The sequence below is a fragment of the Podarcis pityusensis genome, assembly GCF_964106645.2.
Source record: "Podarcis pityusensis genome assembly, chromosome: 3".
Lineage (NCBI taxonomy): Eukaryota > Metazoa > Chordata > Lepidosauria > Squamata > Lacertidae > Podarcis > Podarcis pityusensis.
Window position 1 is genome coordinate 88,988,021 of NC_138026.1, and position 25,735 is coordinate 89,013,755.

Consider the following 25,735-nt stretch of genomic DNA (forward strand, 5'->3'; position numbering starts at 1 on the left):
CTCCTGCTCTCCCTTCTTGTGGTCCAGGACTGCCAGAGGACTAATTTAGGATAGGGGCTCCCTTGCTGTTAGAAATGAGTCATCAGGCACTTTCACAGATGACTCATTTTTCCTTGGTCCTGTTTTCCCAGTCCAGTTGTAAACAAAGACAATATAGTCTTAAAGTGCCCCCCTGGGTCTCAGGAAATCCAAATTCCATTTTAGCCAATGATTTACCAGGTTAGATTGGGCAAGTCGTTTCCCTTTCTGGGACTGCAGTTCTCTCTTGGTAAAATGGGAATAGCCACTTCTTACTGTACATACCTGTTTTTAAGGATGAGTCTTCAGATATATTCAGGCATCCAATATATGCCCCGTGTCATTTTACCTTGTCCCCTCTTTCCTAGGAAATTGCCAGACCAAGTAAAGCACCTTGTGAAATTAATGAAAAATGACTCGGTAGGTTGACAACATTCAAGAAACTTGCTTACTTGTTACATTATATGAAGGGTCGCCGATAATTGCTTCATGTCAGTTGGCAACCATGCATTATATACCTGTGTGAATAAGCCAGCAATGGTAACACATGCATTCTTTTTTCTTTGCTTAGAGAATCAATTTTGACACAGACTGGAAGGTCATAACTGTATTCATTGGAGTCCATGATCTGTGCAACTATTGCAAAGACATGGTGAGTTATGGGAATGTTCTCAAAGCTTGAGATGTTGGATGAAAGCCAGAATGGTGGTTTGCAGGGAATCAGTAAAGGCTTTGCTTTGTGATGGTAAAAGATGAAAACTCATGGCTTGGAGACCCTAATGCAGCCTAGATGGCTTGGGTGGAGGCTCTAGCTATTATTAGCACCAGAGCAAAGGTAGTTGTGCTGCCTAAAGGATCATTCTGGGTTAAAAAAATGGCTTTATGTGAAAGCTGGAAGGAGATTGACTCTCTTACCTGCTCTGGCCACAGTTTGCAATGTTTTCTAAAGACACAAGTTGATAAACTCCACACTTCCGTGTGGTTCATTTTGGCTGCTTAATATTACAAAAGCCCTAGACTAGCCACACATAAAAAAATTCTGAACAGCCTTAGCAGCCCACAACCTGAGTGTCAGAACTATTAGACCAAGGAAATTCAAATTTTAGGGAGTCCCCATAGCTTTTTTGAAGTTGAAGATGCAGCTTCAGGTATCAAATTAACTCTTGGGATGCTGGTTAAAGATGGTTATGAAAAGAGGGTGGTCTGCTTCGCTTCCCCAACCACAAGATGTTCCAAATGTGACCTTCCTGTAGGGTTTGTTTCTTTGAGAGGAAAGAAAGCATTGGAGACTTAATGGTGCATTTGCGGTACAAACAGATCATGTTGGAAATTTGTAGACCACTGAACATCCATTTCATTCTCTGCTTTCTGACTCCTTCGCTGTCTTAAGAATATTCAGTATGTTATTTCTATCCCTCTCCCAAGAGCTGAAGGATGAGACGTATCACAGGCAGGGAAACATCTAGTCATCAGGGGTCCCAGATTGTGCAGATGTCAGATTATGCAAAAACACTATAATTATTGTCCTGTCCACAATGATTGAGACAGCCAGGTTCAGAGCATCTTGTATTTTGTGTTTTTTATCTTGTATTTTGTTGTTGTGAACCACCCTGAGATCTATGAATGAAGAGTGGTATAAACATTTTATATATATATATATATATATATATATATATATATATATATATATATATATTTGTTCATTGTAACTCTTAATTGGGTTGCACAAATTCACTAGCATCATTATTTTTTTTAATCTACATCATGAATTCCATGTTATGTTTCCCAGTAAGGAGTGACTTGCATGATTAATCTCATGTCTTTATAATATTTGCAAAGGTCACTTTTACCTTTTTTAGGACTAGTAACTCTCTCTTTCTGTCTCCTACTTGTATCAGGATCACTATTCAGCTGTAAACTTTTCAAGCCGTGTTCAAAAAGCACTTGACCTTCTTCATGCAGAGGTAGGTGGCTGCTGCCTGGAGAGCATCTTTTCATTTTATTTTAGGATGTTGCTGCATAATCGCACAGTGGATGTTTTTTAGGAGATTTTCAGAGCCATCACTTGAAATGGTCTGAGGCTGACTACAATTTCTTACTACCCACCCAACCTCTAGTGAGGTCACATTCTACCATATCCATAAAATTTCTCAGTACTAAAGTGGTATTGCTTGGTTGGTGGAGAAATGCAATTCTCCCCTTCCTATAGGTAAAGGTAAAGGGACCCCTGACCATTCGTGGTCCAGTCGTGGCCGACTCTGGGGTTGCAGTGCTCATCTCGCTTTATTGGCCGAGGGAGCCGGCATACAGCTTCCGGGTCATGTGGCCAGCATAACTAAGCCACTTCTGGTGAACCAGAGCAGCGCACGGAAACGCAGTTTACCTTCCGCCAGAGCGGTACCTATTTATCTACTTGCACTTTGACATGCTTTTGAACTGCTAGGTTGGCAGGAGCTGGGACTGAGCAACGGGAGCAAATCCCATTGCGGGGATTTGAACCGCCAGCCTTCTGATCGGCAAGTCTGTGGTTTAACCCACAGCGCCACCCGCGTCCCCCCTTTCCTATACATGGACTCAAATAATGCACATAGAAATCTACTATTGCTATGTAGGATTCAGTTAAAAAGGTGTCATGGGATCCCTTCAAATAGCACATAGAATATGTCTAGTAATATGTGGCAAAATGCTCCCTCTTCTCCCTGCCTATTCCATGTTATCCCATTTTTTCCATATGAACCTACCAGCAGGTGGGTGTGGTAGATGCGGTCTGCCCTGGGTGTCACCTCCAAGGTGCCAAAAAGGTCCCTCAGCAAGGCACGCAATCTCTGGCTTCCCAAAAAAATATGAAATAAAGTTAAACCATTTTTGCAGGCCAAAAAAAACACAAACCAAATCAGTGGGGGGGGGGGGGTGAGAAGAAATTTTTCGCACTGGGTACCACCTGACCTTGCTATGCCACTGCCTGCCAGGACCCTGAGATAATCTTCTGAGGCCCTTCTTCATTTGCTTCCTTCTCGAGAGGTATGGAGGGTGAAAATACGAGAATGGGCCTTCTCTGCAGTGGCTCCCCATCTGTGGAATGCTCTCCCCAGGGAAGTTCACCTGGCGCCTTCATTATACACCCTTAGGTGCCAGGCAATTACATTCCTTTTTAACCAGGCTTTTGGTTGATCTGATTTACATCCTATGCCCTTTTAAAATGTGCTCTTTTGGGGGCGGGTGCTATTGGGTTGTTGTTTTTATTATGTATTCTGTGATTTTATATATTGATTTTATTATGTGAACTGACCTGAGACCCCCGGGTATAGGGGGGTATATAAATTCAAATAGCAATAATAATAATAAGGTCCTAGGTCTTCACATGATTTATTTAGAAAATGTCTGGAAAGGATAATATACACTTGGAGTGTTCTGTGCTTGATTGTGCAGGGAAGCCTTTAGCTATGGTATAAAACTCTCCAAAGGGATGTTTCAGTGACTATAGAAAGGACATCCTACAAGCATTATTGCAAAGCCACAAGGGAGCCATGTGCCTGAATGAGTAATATAATGTGACTGGGTAGGGGGTGGTGGACTTGTGCCACTATATCACTAATTACTGTCACCAACTATATTCTGTAGGTGACCATGACACACTCACATTAACATTAATCACCATTATCTAATCTTCCTGGAAAGCTTCCATGTGGAGGGGTAGGGATATGGGGGAAACTGGGTCAAACAAGATGAGCAATGAATCAGGCTCGATAGCTGCTTTGACATAGAAACGACGCAAGTCCTGTGTTTCACACACTGTTGTCTCTTATAACTTAGTGCTTCCTTTCCCACCAGGTGCCGAAAGCTTTGGTGAATCTTGTGAATGCAATGGACCTTCTTCCTCTGAGACAACTGTTTCTGGATAGCAGATTGCCCTGTCCTGCTCATTTAGCAGTGTAAGCCAGCTTTGGTTTCTTCTTGTATCCATGTCATCCAAGTATATCTGGGCCATTCTGCATGGCATCCACACCACCAGGTACTTAAAGCACATGGCTTCCCCCAGTGAATCCTAGGAGCTGTAGTTTACCCCTCACAGAACTGCAATTCCCAGCGTTCTTTGGGAGCAGCCATGTGCTTTAAATGTACAGTGGTGGATGGTGAGCAAGTGATCTGCTCACTGGATGCTAGGTGAGATCCCAGTATAATGGTATGTCTAGGGATGGCTTTACTCTAGCACAGAGGAAGGGCTTGAAATGGAAGCATCTCTCGGACTGCAAATTCTTAATCGGCTAAAATGAGACAAAAGCCCATGATGGCACAAATCTAGGAAAACTTTCTGAAATGCCTTTGTATTAGGCATTTTGAGAAAGCTAATTACAAGCCAGCAGGATCTGTCATAACAAGCCATGTGTGGTAGCCTCAATATGTCATATTGTGCAGGTTGTGTTTTCCCTACCAAGTCACGATTTAGCAGATTTCCTTGGGAAACAAAACACAGATGTAGAATAAATAGATTATATTTAGTCTGTCTTCGTTCCTTAGCATCCGATGAAGTGGACTGCAGTCCTCAAAACCCTTATTCTATGGTAAATTAGTCTTTAAGGTCCTATAAGTTTCTCGGTTGCTTTTTTTTCCTAATTAGAGTAGTAGTAATCACTCTGGATATCCTTGGTTTCTTGCGATGGCAAAAGTGAAACATTAAAATTGTATTTGAGTCCTTGGATCCAGTATAATCCCCTACCATCACTTCTATAATTCTGATTTCTTTTATGTTTCCAATTCTGATTTTCAGTGACTTTCTACTTTCTACATTTCCTTATCTATCTATCTATCTATCTATCTATCTATCTATCTATCTATCATCTTATTTCAAATACAATCTCTAAGCAGTTTACAACATCCTAAAAATATAAAAATAAAAGGGAAACCCAAAAGTAAAGAAAAAATGTGTACTTTATAGCACAGATAACAATGAGATAGTCTATACTCTTAAACATCAGTATAACCTGAAACAGCCAACAGACAGTGACCATGATAACTACTCGTAGTTCCAAAATATGGCTTTATCAAAATATGGCTTTATGCTGTTTTTGTCCCACACTCCCTTTAATTTCATATGCAGAGAGAATTGTGAGTGTGTTCTCACCGTTCAAGAAGGCTCACCAGAGCTGGCGAGGATGAAGGAAGCAGTCAAAGCTTATCAGGTATATCTGCAAAGAATCAATATTGCCATTTTGCATGTTATCTGCTGTCTTTGTATGAATGTTGTTACATTATACCCCAAAGCAACCATATATTGTTCTTCTGGAACATCCTACGACATGATTTAAAACTACCACACTCTAGAGACAAAAATTGGTTAACTGTCTCAAGAGAACCCCACCAACATTTCATGATTTGTTATAATCTGGACCATGTATATTATGTGTGTGGTTTCTGTGCTGTTCTTGGCACAGAAATTAGTTTCCTAACAGTACCCTGGCCCACACTTTCTGCTAAATCATGGTTCAACATTATACCATAGTTTAGTGTGCCTTGAACTGTGGTTTGTTTACATCTTGCAAATCATAATATGAAACCATGGTCTGTTCTTGAGGTACTCCTTTTATTTTTATTCCACAGAGCAGTCTGCAAAGCCTAGTGGAGACTGGCAAGTATGACACCCAAGAAGATTTTACAATAGTACTGCAGCCTTTCCTCCAAAGCATCGTACTTCCTCTTCTACAGGTGTGTCTTGGCTGGATTGAATGTGGATGTGTATGTTGCTTACCATATAAGAAAGCCTGCAGAGCTTTTAGGACATTCTGTGGGATCTTGAAATTTTGACATAAGGCTGTTATGATGCAATTTGGATTGAGTCTTGGACTCTGGGGGCGGCTTGATTATTCAGCATTCATACTGCCTTGCTCATGCAGTGGTTAGACTGTGTCTGATCCTTACTGAGCATAGCGTGTGGTCTGTGAACACTGACCTATATTGAGGTGATGAGAAGGACTTCCTGCACAGCAGCCAGCACTTCCATGTGGGTTCACAGAACACTCAAACCAGTGGCCTACTATTCCATATTAGACTGCGCACAGAAGTAAAAATATGTAATGAGTTCCATTCCTGCACCTTTGCAGTGTTTGTGAGCTGAGGTTACTAGTATGAAGACCCAGTATCCTTTAGTTTAGACCTGCACCAGCATTTCTTAATTTTCTCTGGGATTGGGAACATATATATATATACTAAAATACAAAGCACAATACAAAGCAAAAATAAGAAGAAGCTTTGTTAGCAAGGACAAAACCTGTCCTGCCATAAAAGAACCTTTCAGACTGAGATACTATGCAACTGTTTTCAAAAGTGGAACTGAAATAACCAGGGCTTGTTAATAATAATAATAATAATAATAATAATAATAATATCTTTATTGTCATTGCCCCCTTCGGGGACAACGAAATTACTTGACTGCTCCATAAAAACACTAATTAAACAATACAGTATAATACAGCAAGGGAGATTAGATGACTTTCAAAGTCCGGGCTTCCCATTCAGGGCCGAGATCGCTCTGGAGAAGAAGCTGTTCTTAAGACAGCTCGTTCTTGTCTTCATCGTCCTGTATCTCCGTCCCGACGGCAAGAGCTCGAAGAGACAGTGACCAGGATGCGATGGATCTTTTACTATGTCCAGTGCCTTCCTATGGTACCTTGTGGCATAAATCTGCTCTAAGGTGGAGAGTGGGCAGCCAACAATGCTCTCTGCTGCCTTAACAACCCTGCACAACCCCATCCTGTCCTGGGTAGTACAGCTTCCGTACCACACACATAAGCCATAAGTAAGCACGCTCTCAATGGCACAGTGATAGAAGGCAAGCAGCAGTTTCTGCGGAAGATGGTTTTTCCTTAGTATTCTCAAAAAGTACAAGTATGAAACTACAGATGAAGACTGAGTATTCACTGTGACTGACAGTTGCTTTATTTGTCACTCTTAAAGAAACACCAGCAAGGTTACATCAGCTTTGAAAATGTTGACTGATTTCAACATTTTACATTTTTTGCAGGAAGTTGTAATTTGTCAGTTTACATAAATTGCTCTTTTGCAGTTTATAAATGTGACCTATCGTTTTGTATTCTGTTGTGCATCCTTTTAATTCATGTTTCCTAGTTCTTTCAGGCTTGAAGTAACTTTTTAAAAAGCAGTTTATGCTGCAAGTAAAGTTAAGAAAAACTGTTGTGGCAATGCAAGAACTTTATTGACCTGAAAGAGCTCACATCAAATTTGACAGAATTGACACATACAGTGTAATGCCTCCACCCCTTGCTATTGACTTGAATGGAATATTAGTTACTAAAGAATTCAGGCAGTCTCTGATAGTTTCAGACTAGACACTAAAGAATTCAAACATTTTCACTGGATTGAATTTTCGGGATTGTCTCTTTGAACCCCCCACTCGCTCAACCTTTTTTCAACCTTTTCAGGATGGACGTCCAGACATCTCTTTCTTTGCACCTGATTGCTTTCATCTGAGTCAAAAGTCACATTCCCAGCTTTCTCGGGCCCTCTGGAACAATATGGTAGGGCATGGGATTTGATAATTTTGCTAATGTCCTCTTATTTGTACAGTGTATATCTCCTGGGTAGCAAAGACCTTTATGCCATTAAAATATATTTTGCATATTCAGATTTTCTCCTTGTTGTCTTCAGACTATGTATTTATTTGTTTACTAGCAACTAGAATTGCTCAGGAATTCTAAGAAACTAAAAAATCTGTGCTACTTTGAAAATAGTGCTTAAAACTAGTGCAGTTTTGAAAGGTTTAGGCCACCATTTTGATTCAAGATGGTATCCAATCTTATCCAAACATAGACAAAGTTCATTGAACCATCATACAAAAATTGGTTGCAATTTCTTAAGGGATGTTCAAATTCATAGTGAACAAACAACTTCTAAATATATATATAGTAGATATAGTAACACCCATGTACATGAGGCCTTCTAAGGAGCAGGCATAACAATTATTCCCAAGGGGCTTACAGACTTGAGAGAAACAAGGAAACAACAGGAAAGTACATATGGAAACAACGGTAGGCAGGAGAAGAATATATGATTATTTCAATTACATGTGTTTTGGATAAGTTACCATAAGAGCATAGGGAAAGGGGGGGGGGTGACCCAAAGGCTTCCAGGAAAAGGTGAGGTAGTCCTTGCTCTCACTGCTGTGAAATTATTGTCCTGTAGACAGTTGCTGTGTCACTCACTTAGAATTTTAGTTAAATTTCAGTGGCAATAAAACCGAGCACCCTTGAGAAAATGAGTTTGCAAAGTGCCTCGGGGATCAAATTATGGAACAAATGCATCATAGTATTTATTAGTTTTTATTTTGAAAGATAATTATTAGGAGGAAAAGAAGAAACACTGTTACATAACCATTTGTTTTGTTTTGCAGATTCAACCTTTAGGGAAGAAATCCATTTCCTTCAACTTTACAGATAATGTAACCCTGAGCTGCCCAAGTCTGGTAAATAGAGCATCATCTTTCAGGGCAAAAGGTGTCAGCAATCTAACACTCAAAGGATAAGCCACTGCCTTATGTGATCAATTATTTTTCCAACTAATACCTCTTTTTAGAATACAGGTGTCCCTCTACCTACGCACAACCGACTCACATGCAACTCTATGTGCATGGTGCTGGGAAATAATTAAATAATTCAATTCAAACCAAGAAATGGCAGGAGAGAGCTGGAGAGTCTTCATGGCTCATGAGGAAGCCCTCTCCAGAGCCCAAAGAGGACATCAGTGAGGGTGGAGGAAACCCCAAAGAGACTGGAGGTGCAGCAGGGCTTTGTTTATGCTGCTAAGCCTCCCTGCCTAACAGCTGATGTGTGGGGTAGTGCAGAAGCAGCGGCCATTTTCCTGCACCTCCTCCAGCCTCCTGCTGGCCCCAGAGCTTCAATTCTAGTTGTTGGATATTTTTTGATGCAGTATTTTTAGTCTGGATTGGTGAGAGAGCAGCAGAGAGGGTGTTTAAAGGGTGTCCCCACTTTACGTGATTTCACTTACTTTTTAAAATATATATATATATAAAATTTTTTTTTGAGTTTACATTATTTTGACCATAATCACAATCCGTTAAGATCATAACATCACCTATAGCCTTGCTCAAACTGAGCCTTGACTCCCCCCCCCCCCTCCTTGGCTTTCATAAATATTCACTTACAACTTAGCATTTCTATATCAACCTATTTACCTTCTTTCATGCTTATAAAATTTACCTTGATAATTGTAAAGAGGTTCCAAAAATTAACATTGCAAAATATTTTAACTCAAACCTGCAAACGTTTTCAAATGTTTACAATGTTCTCTCATATATTGTATAAATTTACTCAAGTCCTTTTCGAACAGCTCATTGCGCTGCTTTCGGATCTTCCCCATCAGCTTCGCCAATTCTGCATATTCCATCATTTTAGTCTGCCATTCTTCCAATGTTGTAAGCTCCTGCTGCTTCCATTTATGGGCTAAAAGTATCCTCGCGGCTGTGGTAGCATACATAAATAAATTTATATCCTTTATGGGAATTTCTTCCCCAATTACACCCAACAAAAAAGCCTCTGGTTTTTTGATAAAGGCATTTTTAATAAACCTTTTCCAGTTCATTGTATATCATATCCCAGTAGGCTTTAACCTTAGTACAGGTCCACCAGATATGGTACGTGATTTCACTAACGTGCGCAGGGGCCCAGAACGCAACCCCTGCCGGGGGGTGGGGGTACCTGTACTGAGTTTCATAGAAACTGCCCCCCACACACACACATAAGCGTTCTCTGTCAGAGATGGAAGCTTTCTTTCCCAGTCTACAACAATGAGTTCATTTGTGTATCTGTATGTACATTTGTTATGGCCCAGGGGTTACTAAGCCACATAGCAGAGAAAACAAATAGAAAGCTTCACCTTTCCACAATATGCCTCCAGTTTTCTTACTGGCCTTGCCAGTTCCTTGTGCTTCTCATCTCTCCAAGCAGAACTAGTACATTTCACTTGGCTCACTTCCATAAACTTGCAGGTCTATTTACATGGACTAGGAGTGCAAGCATATGCACATTTACTCAGAAGTCTATCCCACTTATGTGCAAAAGTTAGATTTTCAAATTTTATTATATTTTAGTATTTATTTGAAAAATGTACAGATTGCTAACTAGCAGAATGCAACAATAAAATTTCAATTAATAGGAGAGATAGAAACAGTTTTCCAAAGTAACTGTGATACTGCCCTGATTTGATGTCCTTGTTTACCTTCAGGGTAAAGGTTTTCCATCCTTAAATTCTGGGCTTGGTCTACTTTGACGCAGGTGGCGCTGTGGGTTAAACCACAGAGCCTAGGGCTTGCCGATCAGAAGGTCGGCGGTTCATATCCCCATGACAGGGTGAGCTCCCGTTGCTCGGTCCCAGCTCCTGCCCACCTAGCAGTTCGAAAGCACGTCAAAGTGCAAGTAGATAAATAGGTACCGCTATGGCAGAAAGGTAAACGGCATTTCCGTGCGCTGCTCTGGTTCGCCAGAAGCGGCTTAGTCATGCTGGCCACATGACCCGGAAGCTGTACGCCGGCTCCCTCGGCCAATAAAGTGAGATGAGCGCCACAACCCGAGAGTCGCTCATGACTGGACCTAATGTTCAGGGGTCCCTTTACCTTACTGGTCTACTTTCTGGTCTATTCTTCTCTCTCTAATGGGTTCTCAAAGCCAAACTCCTCTTTTTCTATGTGAGAATCATGATTGCAGAACTAAATTGAATTCATATTGGCAAGCCCCACAGACCTCAACTCTAATAAATGCATCCTTATGGTGCTGGCATAAATTCCGCAGTATTTGGAGCTTGAAATGTACTTCCTTTTTTTAGCACCAACCATTCCTGGGAACCTACAAGAACAGCAATGGTTCACATTCGCCTCTGGAGCCCACACAGAAGCCAAGCCAGGTGATTCCTTTCTCATTTACTGTGCCTTATACATGTGAGCATAGTACTGAACATCTGTTGTCTACAGGATCTTTTCACACTTCACATAACACCCTGCAGTGACTGTTAAGGGAGGTGAGCTCTCTTTAGATGGATGCACCTGCAAGAGATAAACTTGACTTTTGAATCCTGCCTTATGGATTTAATTGTACAAATGCAGCCAGCGCCTCTTGCAATGAGCTGTTTGAAGACCAAACAAAATGAAGATTGTAAATCTATGTGCAAATGCTAAAGGTGTGATATGAATTATAAGTAACAGTACACTAGTGGCCAAAATTGTGGAAACCTATTGGGAAAAGTGTATTGCAGAGATTTGATGGCTTATAACACCACTTTTATTTGGAGTAATACCATAAAATTATATATGAATGGAATGATAATTTAATGAAGAATGTAATGCAACAAAGTTTGTTCAATTATCTGTATTCTATCAAAAGTTATAGCCAAATAACCCGAAAAATGAAGCACAACTTACTTAGGTTGATATACAGTAGCTTTCCTTCATTTGAATGTAGCCAATGAGCATGAGTGTTTAGAGAGCCAATTAGGTGTCATCTTGCTTTGGCAATGATCCAATCAGGTCACAGTAGGATTCAGCTATTGATGTTATATATTGGAGCTGAGAGAACATCTGTCAGTGTGTTATGTGATTGCTATCAAGTTGGTGGTTGTTTTTTGTGTTCTTTCATTTAGTGAGCTTATAAAACGTAATAAAATTAAAGAAATGGCGCAAGGAGTTTACTGGTTGCCCAGAAAGCGATGTAAAACTAGGACTACATGATAGCATGCTATCTCTAGTATGAAGCCTGGGGATGAGGGCAATAAATGGAGGCTGATTAGTATAGACCCCCAAAGGCTGGAAGTGGGGCTTTCTTTGGCTTGTGAACCATGACTTGAAATTCTTGCATGTTCAATATATTTTCATTTCATTTGAAAAGCTTCTAATGATGTGTTGATTCCATTTGTCTTTAAGAGCTGGGGTAGTGATCTGTCATGCCCTGGACAGGCTGCATCCAAAAAAGCCCCAACATCAGGTGAGAAATAAGGAGATACAGAAAGAACACATAATGCAGAGTTTTGCTATCTCTTTCTTTTGCATTTTTTAAAGTCTCAGGGGGGTGTTACTGCGACATTACCAGCGGGGAGGGGAGGGAAACTGGTAGATAAACGTGGTCTTCTTTTTCATTTTTTTATTTATTTCTAAGATTCTAGCATTTTTGTCCATTGCATTTTTCTGCACTTGCAAATTCTGCATCTGTGAAGGCTGTAGACTTGTTTTGAAATTAAAACCAGTATTCTCAGAGCTCTGAAAAGAGTATCTTATCACAACCGTAAGTACCTTTAGGGCTGCTGTGGGTATAGATAAGGGTGGAAATGCTGTACGCAATGAATATTCTGTTCACTTCAGTGGAATTTAAGCTTCCTAACTGCTTGCAGGATTGCCCCCCAAAGAGAGAATTAAACTCAGAATATGGCAACCAAGATAATTCAGGATTTAGAAAATGCGTCCCATAAGGAATATTTGTGCCATTGCTTAGTGAGAATTTTTTAATGTTTAGCATTGTTGATCTGCTTGTTACAATCCTATGCATGTTTACTTATAAGAAAGCCCCAAATGGGTTTAATAAAGCTTGTTCCCATGTAAGCGTACATAGGATTGCAACTTAAAAGTAGCTTCCATCTCTTTAGTTTCCAAGTTCAGCCCATTCAGCATATCATTTCTGGTCCGTGTAGAATTTTAAGTACCCTTACTGATTGCTTGACTGGACTTCGTTTAATTGTATTTGTATCAAGCGGTTCATGAATATCTTAAGAAACAAACAAAACCATACCAGTGACACCCTTCCCTTATGATGTCCTCCTTCCACCACCCCCTTATCCAGTCCACAGGCTACAACCTTCTGACATCAAAGTGATAGCTGCCCTTGGTGATTCTTTGACGGTAGGTCTACGGGATGCAGCACCTGGGGAAATTCTGCTCTCCACAAGGATGCTGTGGTATCAGTCGACACCCAGCAATAAGGTTAAACTTAGCAAAGGAGAATTTGTGCCCAGCACACTTGGTCCAATAGGTATCATCTAAACGCTTTGGAATATTGTTTGCTCAGCCGGACATTTCAGTTTGCAGCAGAGTGCCTATTATGAAAAGAACCCTGGGAGTGGGTTTAGCCATCGTGGAAACCTGGTGCAAGTTGTAAAGATCACATCTGTACCATACATTTAAAGCACGTTAGGTGCATTCAACCGAATGCCATGACAGTTGTTCCATCAGCTTGCCAGACAGAACGATTCCCTCTCTCCTCTCCTGCACATTGTTCTGGGGGTTATCCCCACACACTGAGCCAATTTTGGGGGGCTGCAGAGGGTGGGAGAAGGGGAAGCCCCAATGTGCTAGCAGAAGTCCTTGCACAGGCTTTCGCTAGTGGGACTCATTAATTGAATCCCAGCCACGGCTTCCCCCAAAGAAACAAGAGAACTGTAGTTTCCCCCAGAGAGCTACAATTTCCAGAGAGAGAGAGAGAGAGAGAGAGAGAGAGAGAGAGAGAGAGAGAGATTCATATTTCAGATTGCATGAGCCCCTTGGCTAATTCTGCTTAACATTATTCATGGCCTCATAAACCAGCAGCAATCTTTAAAACGTTCAACTTTTCCTCCTCGGAGAGACAACAGAGATTTTCCTACTCCACTCCTTTCTCGTCATATCATCCCTTGCAATGTATATAATTTATATATATTTCATTTACAGGCTGCTGTAGGAGCCAAATCAACTGGTTTGGATGATCTAACCACAGCTTGGAGGGGGGTTTCCTGGAGGTACAGCATTTGCTAGAATTTATCCCAGATTCTGCTGGAGTAAAGAATTTCATGCACCTTTTTGAAGAGTGCCATTATATAGATGAAAATGAGAACAGAAAGTGTATGTGACAATTACATGTCTGAGCATATCCTCATGCCCAGACATGCAATCTGTTCTTTTTCCAATAACAGGAAGCCTTATTAGTACCCTTATAAGAATACGCTGCCATCAAGCAATCTTGCTGGCTGCATATTACACTTCTTCCCAAGCTGTACTTCAACAAATAATTTCTGAACTGATGAAGGTTTGAGATTACTCTCAAGTGAACAAGCTTCCACTAGGAGTGGCACAATGGAGTTATGAAACAGCAACACACAGCTTGCTTCATGCTTATGTACATTGATTTGGATCTGTTCAACTCAGTCACCTGGTGCAGATTTCCTTCCTTACACAGATTTTTGTGCAAGAATGGACATTTTACTAAAAAAAATAATTTAAAGTCAGACAGTGGTCGTTATTGCACAAAAATGTGGAAGAAGAATAAGATGGTAATTATCACACATTATCTGGAAACTTCTGACAATTGCTTACTTGTCATCTTGCCCCATATGCAATTAATGCACATAAATGAACATGTCTGAAAGGTGAATTTTGAGGCTACCTTGCTTTTTCAGAAATCAGGGTAATCTGCTTCTATTAGATCTCAGATCAATATGGGATTATATAGAAAGGAAAACTAAATGCGTGTGCAACCACTGAACTGCACTAAAAGGTTTAATGCGCAAGTGTGCCCTGACATTTAACACACTCTCCTAAAACTTTAGAACCCCAAATATCTATTGGGCACCAACACAGTCTAGTCTGGCCTCTCAGTGAACAAATGTTAACAAATCTAGTTTATTATCAGCAAGATCAGATTAAAGGAGGACAGATCTCAATATGTGCTACATATATCAGCATAAAGGAGAGCATTTCTAAGTTCTTAGCTGTGTGTTCTTGCTAGAGGCTTACATCTGTTTTAGCTGCAGGCCTGTTTTACTTGATTTGAAAACTTCCCCTTCATTCATACTTGTTCCTATCCTTTTATCCTTAAAGGCTGGATGGCTTTTCCCCCATGGAGGTTTCTGTAGTTTTGAGGGACTTTTGTTCCTAATTCATCTCTACCCTACTCCTTGCTAATACAGCTGTGTTTCTCGGACAGATGGTAGATGCCCTTTGATACAGTGTTAATTCCAGTGACCGATTTGGTATTACCCTTTTTTCTAGTGCTGGAGGTGATGAAACCTTGGAGACTCACACAACCTTATCTAGTGAGTATCTTTTGACATACCATGGCGTGAAAGAGGAACGTTCATGACGATATTAATCCTCTCAAAGCCATAATTTGAAGGTTTGTGAATGAGCACTGTGTTTACATGCTTTCCCCTCTGACGTGTGGGCCTTAATTGCTCACTTGCCGCTTGAATGAAACCATAGTTTGTGATGATGTCCGGATTGGCAACCCATTGTTTGAGTGATCCCGCCAACTGCTCCGCCCCCCATATTTTCATCCTGTGTTGCAATCCTGATTTGGAGAGATGACTTAAACCACCGTTTGCCAGCTTGGATGTCAGGGCAAACTGGTTTGATGCAAACAGAACACAATGAATGAAGCCCTACTTGAGAGGAGAGGAGCACACAAGCACAGTGCTTGCTCAAAATACAAACGCAGTCAAAGCCTGTCTGATCTTGTATCGAAGTGATTGTTAAGAAATCACACACTGAACAGAGCAAGAACAGCTACAGAAGAAAACCAGGCAGCCACCTGGGTGTAAAAATTATAGGGCTGTGTGCTTTACTTGTGTAAATAGCTTTGAGAAAGAGCCCTTGCCTGTACATCCTGAGATTTCCACTTTCCCAGTACATGACTTAAAGCGAAATGGAGATACTAATCAGTTAGTGATGATGTCCAGTAAATTGGCAGGCTGATCTACTCATATAGAGAATGATAGGGTGATAGCTAAATTACTGGGATTAAAAATAAAAATAAGAACCTCACATCCCAGTCAACTCAGCAACCTGGTGCTCTCCAGATGCTTTCTTTGGACTACAGCTCCCATCATCCTTGGCCAGCAGGGATGTGCTTGGAGTGCACCAGGTTGGGGAAGGATGCATTGAAGATGGAGCTGTTTTGCTGCTCAGCATATAAGAAGACAAGGGTAGTAAAAACAACAACACCTGGGCTAACCCTGATATTGGATCCCTACTTAAAACCACTTCACATGCTATATTCTTCCAATCTCTGTATAGGAAAATTAGTGCTTCCTACCATTTCAACCCCAGAGTCGTCCGCGACTGGACCTAACGGTCAGGGGTACCTTTACCATTTGAATTCAGTGAGCTACAGTAACTTCAAAACGTTTGTGTGGTGTTGGTGGGGGGTCCACTTTGAACAAAACAAATTGCACTCTTATTCCCATGCAAAATAAATTTCTGTGGGTGGTATTCAACTCAGTTTAACTCATGGTAGACCCAACGAGCCCCCTGGTGAGGGGGTGTGGCCTGGGGGAGAATCTTCGCTTGGCCCCCACACCTGAGCCAGATGAGCCTCTGGTCTCACTCTGCATAAGGTACTTCCAGTGTTCAGCACAGACATTTTGAACTGCAACAACAGCTCTGTGGAGGGTAATAGAACCCAAAAAAACTTGATGGGGAAGACTTGGCTCTCTTTTCTACAGTTTCCCCTATGCTAGTTAACCGGTTGTAATTTCGGGAGCATTCATGAAATGTGAGGTGGTTCTTACAGATTTAGCCCAACCGCAGCGTGGCTTTTGGGAGTTCACAGTGGCTCTTGCTCACCATACCTTGCATTTTTTCCTTCTCTGCCAGATATTTTGAAAAAGTTTAATCCAAACCTCTCTGGCTTCTCCACTGGCACCCAGAATGAAGCGGCCGGATTCAACGTAGCAGTAGGAGGAGCCACCGCACAGTAAGACACACTGGGACAAGGAAAAACTGCCGGGTTAAGCCTAAACTGTTGCCCCAAAGCTGAGGGTTTTTGCCTGTGTTTCACCTCATCCCCTTCCGGGGTGTAAATCTGGTTAAGAATCCAAGGATAAAGTCTTGCTATAAAATCTTTTTGCAATATTGTACCTGTCTAAATACATTTGGCAACTCTAGCCTCTGAGGTCCTCAATCGATCACCTTTGGCCAAGCACTAAATTAACTGCAGAGGGAGTTAGAGGTGAGGTGGCACGGCTGTGAAATAGTGCAGAGCTTCCAAGTGCAGCCTTGAAAATTTAGAGCTTTAGCTCCGAATGCACTCTGTCAGAGCCAATCCTTCAACAAAAATAATCGATCTGAACTTCTCTGCTGTTTGGCTTGCATGCTAGCTGGTTGGCAGGCAAGTTGGCTGGTAGTGTCTTGAAGTTTGTGGTAGTCACCTGTGCAGACATTTTTTTAGGGAACTTAGGCTGTGTACACACCATACAATTAAAGCACATCCCCCCCCCAAGATTCCTGGGAACTGCAGTTTGTTACGAGTGCTGGGAATTGTGGCCTCAGTGAGACGTCAACTACAATCCCCATGATTCCTGGGAAGATTGCTTTAAAGGCCTTATACTGCATTTGCTGTTCTTGATCATTCCTTTCCTTGTGCAGCTCTTACTGGTCGTAGCATTTTATAAAGTGAGAGAGGGAGAGAAGCCTCCCAATTCCAAGTCTTAAATTAAGGATCCTGGAGGAACTCAGACTTTGCAAATTCCGAGATGACATTACCTGATCTTGCTCTCCACTAGATTTCTGCCCCTCCCCAGATGTTGTGACAGAGCTCTCAGCAGCTTAAAGATATCAAAACACTCATTCAAATATGTATTTTGAGAGAAACTGCACATTTAAACATGTATTAATACAGATAATTACAAATGTATGTTTAGAGGAAATTTATTCGTAAACACTGCAGCTCTATGTAGGTAGGATAAAAACCACATGGAAATAACACAGATATGTCTTGCATATCTAACCCTCGACTTCCAAATACAATGGCACAATTGCCTAGTGGGCTAGGGTGGTACCCTTAGGAGTACAGCTATTACTGATGCTCCTTTTCAGACCGAGATCCAGGGCAGTGCAGTTGCCCTAGGTTCAAATCACCACTCAGGCATTAAGTTTGGTGGAGGGCCAGTCATTTTCTCTCAGCCTAGTCTACTTCCTGGAGCTTCTGTGAGGATAAGTCAGGGTTAAATAAAGCATACACCACCCTGGGGTCCTTGAGGAAGTGCAGGATAAATAAATAAATACATATGTACACTTAACAGTAGGGAATCTGAGAGAGAGCTTACCTGAATTTTGCACAAGAGCTGAGAGTAAGTTTTTGATTACATGCTGGCAATGGACAAGTGCAATGAAAAAGACTCACGCAAGTGGTCTGCTTACATGAAGAGTGCAATGTTAAAATGGAGAACTCATGCAAAATCACAGCTCATATTTTTCTGAAAGAAAAATAGTGACCTGCGGTGTTTCGTTTCATGGAAGAGCTGACACAATATTTGTGGTTCCTCAGCTACATTGCTCATGAGAGTAAATGGGTTGCATGAGAGGGTGTTTTTTGCTCATTTGTTTCATCCTACTTGGCAGCTGGTGACTGATCAGAAATGACTCTCTTAAGTCACAGCGTGAACATCAACCAAGGACTCTCAGATCCTAGTTCTGTCCCGCAATGACGCTCCTTCTGTTGGTTGACTCCACTGAGCTTGCCTTGTTTGAATGCTCTCCTTTTCTCTTTCCATAGGAATCTCCCAGCCCAAGCAAGAGGATTGGTAGTGCGAATGAAAAACAGCCCAGTAAGTATCTGCATTACAGAAAATGAATGAAAAATCTGGCAGCTTGTAGAAACCACTGGGTAAGGAAGATACCCATAATATTGCCGAATGCAAGAATGCAAGCGTGCAATAGTTGTGTTTAAGATGTTGGGTCATTATTAAAAAAACCAGCCATCCTCTCTTTGTTAATGTATTGCAATATATGTGTTTAAGCAGTGGGGGTAGGCATGAACAAGTTTCATCCTCTAGCCACCAAAACCAACTTATGCTATTTGTGCTATTTTAAAATATTGATGCTTACAATATTTAGCCTTGTGAACTGTCCCACCATGCCCCAAAGACTGGGATCCAAATCTTCCCCATCACAAGACATTGTATACAACCCATGTTGCAATGGTACCACAATCAGAGAATATAGCACTGCTGCAAAATTCCCACAGAGCAAGTAGCTCATGACGAGTCCAGCAAAATGATCCAAGTTGCATGATAACAGGTCACACAAAGCCATCCCCTGATCAAACTGGTGTGACACAAGGGAGGTTCCTGTCCAAATACAAAATACCAAGATCAAGCAGTCTCTGAATGAGAGTAAAGCCCATCCATAGAAGCCAACTCCTAGGGGCCAAGAGGGCTTCGCCCCCCCCATAAAATATTTGAGGAGGCTGCCCCCGCCAAATTGAGGGGCATTGCCATTCAAATGGTGTGCATGCACCATGCCATGTGATTGATTTTGCAGGGTGGGGCTTACCTGCGCCACCCCGCCCCAATATTTTATTCAAGTTGGCACCTCTGAGCCCATCCGTTACGCCTTCAGTGCAGTGCCAGGGGCTGGATCCAGGCATCCTGCCACATGAATGGAAGGCACTAGGGATGGGAGAGAAATCTGATTGCGTTGGCATCCAGCAAACTTACCTAAGTCACATTTTCCAAAGAATGAACCAAAACGCATCCGTCCTTCCTAATTCACACTTTCCCACATTTTGCAATCTTGTTTGTCATTCAAGTAATATACAGACATCCAGTATATTAGGGGAAATAGCTTTGGGAAATCTGTATATTAGGCAAAGTTGCATACAAAAATGTGTCTAGGAGGAGAAATTTGCACCAAAATGCTGGTGAATTTTCATGTGAACTTTTTAATTTATTGTTTTTTTAAAGCCACCTTAGCTCAGCTATCTCCACTGGTTGCCTATTTGCTACCAGCCCATGTTCAAGCTGTTGCTATTAGTATATAGAGCCCTTAACAACTTGGGATGAGTGTTGTTGTTGTTGTTTTTGTGGGATTCGCTTTACCATATATATACCCACTTGACAGCTTCAACCTGTGGAACTGGCACCTTTGCAGGTACCGCATAACACCCACTCCACATTTGTAAGAATCCATCTTTCAGTGCAGCAGCAAACTGTGCTTTGGAACTCCCTGCCTGTTGACATCAGGCAGGCAGGAACATTCACTGTCTTCCTCTTGGTGCCTGCTTGGTGCCTTTGCTTTAGGCAAGCCTCCTGAGACAGCTAGTGTTGATTTTAATCTTTTACAATATCTTAATACCCGTTTTAACTCTCTCTCTATATGTAATGTTAATATTTTGATTTATATTGTTGCAAAGAGCTTTGGGTTGTTTGCTTGTTTACAATCCAGCACTATATGCATTTTTGCTAAAGACGTAAATAGAGTAACAGTGGAGCAGAGAATGCAGACCTGTACTGTGATGAGTGTTCAGTAGCTTCAAGACACGCAAAATGAGATGGCTCACCTCTGAAGGAGAGTCGGCTTCCAAGAGCACATTGAGGAAATGTTTTTTTACCATGTGCATTTGTGCCCCATCTGGGTGCAATTCAAGTTAAGTGGTTATGACCAGGCAAGCCATTTCTGGTTAGGGGCTTAGTGTACCTGTGAGGTTGCCTTTGTCCTTATGTGGCATTCAACCTTCTTGGATAGACAGAAAACACCTTCTTAATATGATCTGTGCGCCAAGGAAGCGCATGAAATGCATGTGATGACAGGTGTTCTCAGTGGCTGCCCCACATTTCTGGAACTTGTTCTCCCTGTAGGTCTGCCCGAGTGTCTTTTGGAAGCATTGCAAAACCTTTTTATGTTATTGAGGTTAGCTTTTGGTGGCTGAGCTCAGATGCAGAGGGAAAATGCAACCAGGGTGTATTAAATGTGTTATTACCAACCTGACTCCTTTTGCTTTGGGAGAGGAGCCATTGCAGGGAAGGAAGAGGAACTAGTGCCATCAAACTATTGATGGATCGTTTGGTGTGGGCTGGAAGACAAACAAAAACCACTGCTTTCCCAAACCTAGGCCTGTGTGACAGGTGCTGAGTGAGGGCTGACTTTGCTGTCAGTTGTTCTGCTCTTATTAGTTGCATTTAGTTGCAACTTATTAGTTGCATATTAGCTGCATTAGCTGCATACTGTGATAAGCAGAAAGGAGAATCCATTTCCTCTCTGCATTTCTGCATTTTTCCTGCTCTCTCTCTCTCTCTCTTACACACACACAAACACATACCAGCCGAGTGGAAGCACTGACATTTAAGCAAAAGTCACAGCAGCTCCTAGGTTTCAGAGACCATGATCCTGGCCTTCTGAAATCAGAGAGGGAATGATGTCAAACACCCCCGGGCACCTTTTTGAAGCAAACGTGAAGTGAAGTCAAGGGCCAGGAAAACAAATCCTATTAATGAAGAGAATTCAGCCCTGTTTGTGATTCCCAGGCCTTTGGTTTCCTTAGGACACATTCACCAATGCTTGTTATGTAAACTTGCTGCTCTAAAAATAGCCACCATCCATTTCTTTCTTTGTACTGCATGTTACAGAATGTTTTCCACTGAGTTACAGCTCTCAGCAGCCCCTATTGTTGGCTGGCAATGACGTAGGTTGAAGCAGCTGCCGGCCTTGGCTAAGCACAGCGAAGCCACCTATCTGAGGGCTCCTCTCTATCCAAATGTCCACTCTTCTGGGCATTCCCTTCCTTTCCCCCCCCAACAGTCCTGGTAACGTGTTGTTGTCAGGGATTCTCAGTGACTCCAATTACTAACAACTAGCATTCGGTGCATCATTGTGGAAAATTTCCCTTTTTTCTCATGCTTGCCTCTATACAAGTGCCAAGGGCTTGCGGTCCCAGTTACACCCCTCACCGCCAAAGTCCATTAGGAATAAAAAGCCTCCTGTGTCGCAGAAAACCAGATGCAGCTTAGATGATCACACTCCAGGGCAGCTGCCAATTTCTCCCCTGGCTTTTATTCCTTCTCTCTCTCTCTCTCTCTCTCTGTCTCTCTCTCGCTACTCTCCGTTATTCAGTCTGTTGTTTTTTTTAAGAATAATTTTTTATTAACCGACCAATCACATCAAATCAAACCAAATTACATAAATTCCAAATTACACAGCCGAATTTTAAATTTTTGTTGGGGGTACCCATATTTCAAGTTCCGAAGGGATCCAATCAACTTCTTGCTTCTTACTGCTGTTTTAATGTCCACAAATCTAACCTTATGATGTTCACAGTACTATCCAGTCCTTTCTTATTATTTTTCCACATCTCTTGTTGTTATTTTCATATATTTTTCCTTTCTCTTTGTGACCTCTGATAGTCTCCGCAAGCTGGTTAGAACAGTTTGTAATCCTGCGTGGATATTATTTTTTTTATCCAGTAGCCATATCCAGACGTTTTCCATATAACTTCACTTTCATACATCAAAACAGTCTTAGCGTCATTAATCTTCACCAATCTGCCTCCTTTCTCAAAACCTCTGAGGAGATTCACTAGGAATGCAGTCTGAAAACAAGTCTGTTCTTCCTCCCAGCTATAAATCCTTTGGCAAGATGGCGACTCCAAATTAATTGCTGCGCCATTCCCAAAAGCTCTTGTTGCTTCTCGGGCTCCATAAAGCATACTTTTGGTTAAAGTTTATCTCCACACAGACCTTGATCATCCTGCTTGGGTCAGTTCAACCGACGATTCTAATGAGGAGGGGTTCTTGTAAATCACATAGAAGGAAAGTAAAAAAGGTCCCCCCCCATTCAGCCCCGTTGTCAACATACCCCGCCTTTGGTGTATCTTCATCGTAAAATATTCCTGTTTCTCCAGCCCGTCGTCTTCTTTTGCAGAAGTCACTTAAATTAGCAAACTTCACTCCCCTTCTTCACTTGAAATATGTGCATTTGCTTCTTTTGTAATTAATTATTCCAAATTGCTGCAGCTAGTGCGAGATCAGAGACAGCATCCAGGAGAGCCGAAGTCCACACGGGGGCATTCTGCCTAGGGCCCTCACCCCCTTCTTTCGAATTAGGGGGTGATTTATGGGCACCAGCAGTCAAGGGCAGTGTTCCCCATTTCCTTGGGGCAACAAGGGAGGCTGCCTACTCCTATAACAGCCTCTTAATTACCCCATGTGGGTCGGAGAGATGGTATTGTCGGCCATCTTCCAATGCGCCCCCTAGTGGCCCCCCTCCGTTATTCAGTCTGACCCACCAATGAAAGACTTTGGATTTCAGACAGCAAAGGGGGACTATGTGTGTGTGTGAGAGAGAGGGGGGGAGGGAGGGAGGGAGGGAGAGAGACATTGCTGCTATTCTCTAGTATCTGTCCTATTAGACAAACCCTTTCATGTGGTAATGATCATGCAACAAGTTCAGCTCAAATACCTAATACCCTCTGTTGCGCATGCAATACTTTCATGCCCTTGAAAAAAGCTGTCACAAAGACAGCATAGGCATGGTGGCATTTCAAACAATGAGGATAGCATGCCACTGCATTGCTATGTGCAACATGAGAAATATGGGATTGTGAATTTACTCTCAAATGGCCTTTTCCCGTGGAGATGGACTGAGTGTGTACGTGCTTTGGCTTGACTTTCTGCAGCCCCAAGCAATGCCTGTAACAATTCCACAGCAGGTGAGCAGGGAGACGACTCCAGCAGTTCCGGAGAGTGGAATTGATGGGATCCTGAGCAAGTCACATCACTCATTACTCTCTTTGCTTCTCTGAACATCTTTGAACTACTCTGATATTGTAGTGTTTTTGTTTCTCACCAGAGCATCAACTATCAGGAGGACTGGAAGCTAGTCACCATTTTCATTGGAGGCAATGACCTTTGTAACTATTGCTTAGACAAGGTATGAAAGCTGTAGCTGGCTTGGTTTGAAAACAATAGTATTTCCTGTCACTTTTTATTTGAAATGAGCATTTTGTGTCCTGATTGCAGCCCCAGTCCTCAAAGCTGGTGATTGGCTCTAGTGACCTTCCAAAAAAAGAGGTTTGCCATCCAGAATGGAAAACAACTGAGCCAGCCACTGGGGGAATAATAATAATAATCCATGTGCTGAGCTAATAAGTATTAAAACTATAGTTCCCAATTCTGCAATACTTCCTTCTAAATATATCAAGACTTTGCTAGCGCAAATTATATCCTCATATCAGTCTCCTTCAAGTCAAGCTATTCCATAGACCTCTCTGGTTTTGGGTGTGTGGGGATGGATTTATCTGCAACTTTCCATGCAATACTGAAAATGGATAACTGAGTGTTTCATTTTCTTCAGGAGACCTATTCAGTGGACAGATATGTAGAACACCTCCAGGACACCCTTGATATCCTTTACAAGGAGGTAAGACTTTAAGACACTCTAGAAGGCTGAGTTCTTGGCAACTGCACTTAAACATTTCTCACCCCTCACAGAGTTTCCATGATCATGTTTCATTCAGGACCTTCTTTCAGATAGCTGGCACTGGTGCAGTCATATTTGAAGGGTAATCCAATGACCTTGATAGCTAATGACCAGGAAAGCGGTGAGATTCTACTATGGCGAACGTGGTTGCATTTTATATGGTTTTCTTCACTTTTCTCAATGTGGAGCTAGCCCTTAAAGCCCTCTGCAGCAGGAAGATGCTGCTGCCTCAACAGCAGGCAGCAGTTTTGTCTACCGTGCTTATGGATGTACTGTCCAGCCTCCCCAATTCTTTATTTGCTCTGACTTAGGGATATTTGTGCAGCAGAGGAGGAAAGGAGATGGGCGGATAAAACATGATAATGAGCTTGCCTAGTGTCTGCAACACTCCCAATTCCTTCCTTCCTTCCTTCCTTCCTTCCTTCCTTCCTTCCTTCCTTTCTTTCTTTCTTTCTTTCTTTCTTTTTTTCTTTCTTAAATTTGTTAGTCACTTTATTTTGCCCAGGACAACCTAAAGCAACTTATAAGTAAACAACCCCCCCACCCCATGTAGATACATTAATACCAAGGAGGAAAAGCAACACATTAAAAACATCTCACCCACTTCTAAAAAGCCATATGTAGTTAATGGCTAAAGGCCTGGTTATAAGGGAAAGTTTTTGCCTGGCGCATAAAGATAGGCAGTGAAGGTGCCAGGCAGGCCTCCCTGGGTAGAACATTCCACAAATGGGGAGCTGCTCCATGGCGCCTTCTGGACTTTTCATGGAAGGGGCACATGAAAAAGAGCTTCAGATGATGATTGCACAGTCCAGGTTGGTTCATGCTGAGCAAAATCACCGATTAATTTTCAGTCTGAAAGGAGGCAACTCCCAGCGTAACCGTAAGTTGCTACAAAGTGAAGTTGCTCTGTTTTCCCCTTACATTGCCTCAGACAAAGTATGTAGTGTCAAAGTTTGGAATAAAGATCTGTGGGTTGCCACAAATATGCAGTCAAAACCTTGCTCTCAAATGATGAAGCTTTATTGAGATGAAGGATGAAGATAAAACGAATGAAAGGGGAAAGGTAGAATGAAAGAAACAAAACCATTTGTGGGGGCTGGGAGGGCTGAAGACAGCAGGTGGAACTAGTGCCAATGCAAGCAGTGGCAGTTAATTCTACTTTTGTCACACACACACACACACACACACACACACACACTCTTTTGTGCTGAGTTCTACAAGGACAACACTGAGGCTAAGGGGAAGGAAGCTGCCAGGCAGTCCCACCCCCTGAACTAGTTGTGAGTAAGCAGACAAGGCATGTGGGGGCTGGCTGAGGGCAGGCTGAAGTGACACAGCAGTGCCCCATTGCCCAAATGAAAAAGCCTCCACTGGTCTGTGCTGTTAAGTAACCTCAGCTAGTTATTGAAATTGGTGGCCCAGAGTCTCCTGGGTATTTTATTCATTTTTTATTTAATAAATCGGTTTGCTGCCTGTCAAAATGAG

General features: G+C 42.0%; 1 protein-coding gene across 5 annotated transcripts in view; it reads left to right on the top strand.

Annotated features, from left to right (window-relative positions):
- Positions 1-25,735, top strand: part of PLB1 (phospholipase B1) — a 119,875-nt gene that overhangs the window by 78,737 nt on the left and 15,403 nt on the right. For all 5 annotated transcript variants that reach the window (XM_081000093.1, XM_081000094.1, XM_081000095.1 and 2 more), the window contains 17 exons: positions 387-438; positions 590-670; positions 1,917-1,982; positions 3,850-3,950; positions 5,117-5,198; positions 5,617-5,721; positions 7,455-7,550; positions 8,423-8,494; positions 10,870-10,947; positions 11,960-12,020; positions 12,870-12,928; positions 13,733-13,800; positions 15,050-15,093; positions 16,652-16,751; positions 18,552-18,603; positions 23,621-23,701; positions 24,125-24,190. In XM_081000093.1, coding sequence (XP_080856219.1) covers positions 387-438; positions 590-670; positions 1,917-1,982; positions 3,850-3,950; positions 5,117-5,198; positions 5,617-5,721; positions 7,455-7,550; positions 8,423-8,494; positions 10,870-10,947; positions 11,960-12,020; positions 12,870-12,928; positions 13,733-13,800; positions 15,050-15,093; positions 16,652-16,751; positions 18,552-18,603; positions 23,621-23,701; positions 24,125-24,190 — 1,264 coding nt within the window. The remainder of the gene's footprint in view (positions 1-386; positions 439-589; positions 671-1,916; positions 1,983-3,849; positions 3,951-5,116; positions 5,199-5,616; positions 5,722-7,454; positions 7,551-8,422; positions 8,495-10,869; positions 10,948-11,959; positions 12,021-12,869; positions 12,929-13,732; positions 13,801-15,049; positions 15,094-16,651; positions 16,752-18,551; positions 18,604-23,620; positions 23,702-24,124; positions 24,191-25,735) is intronic.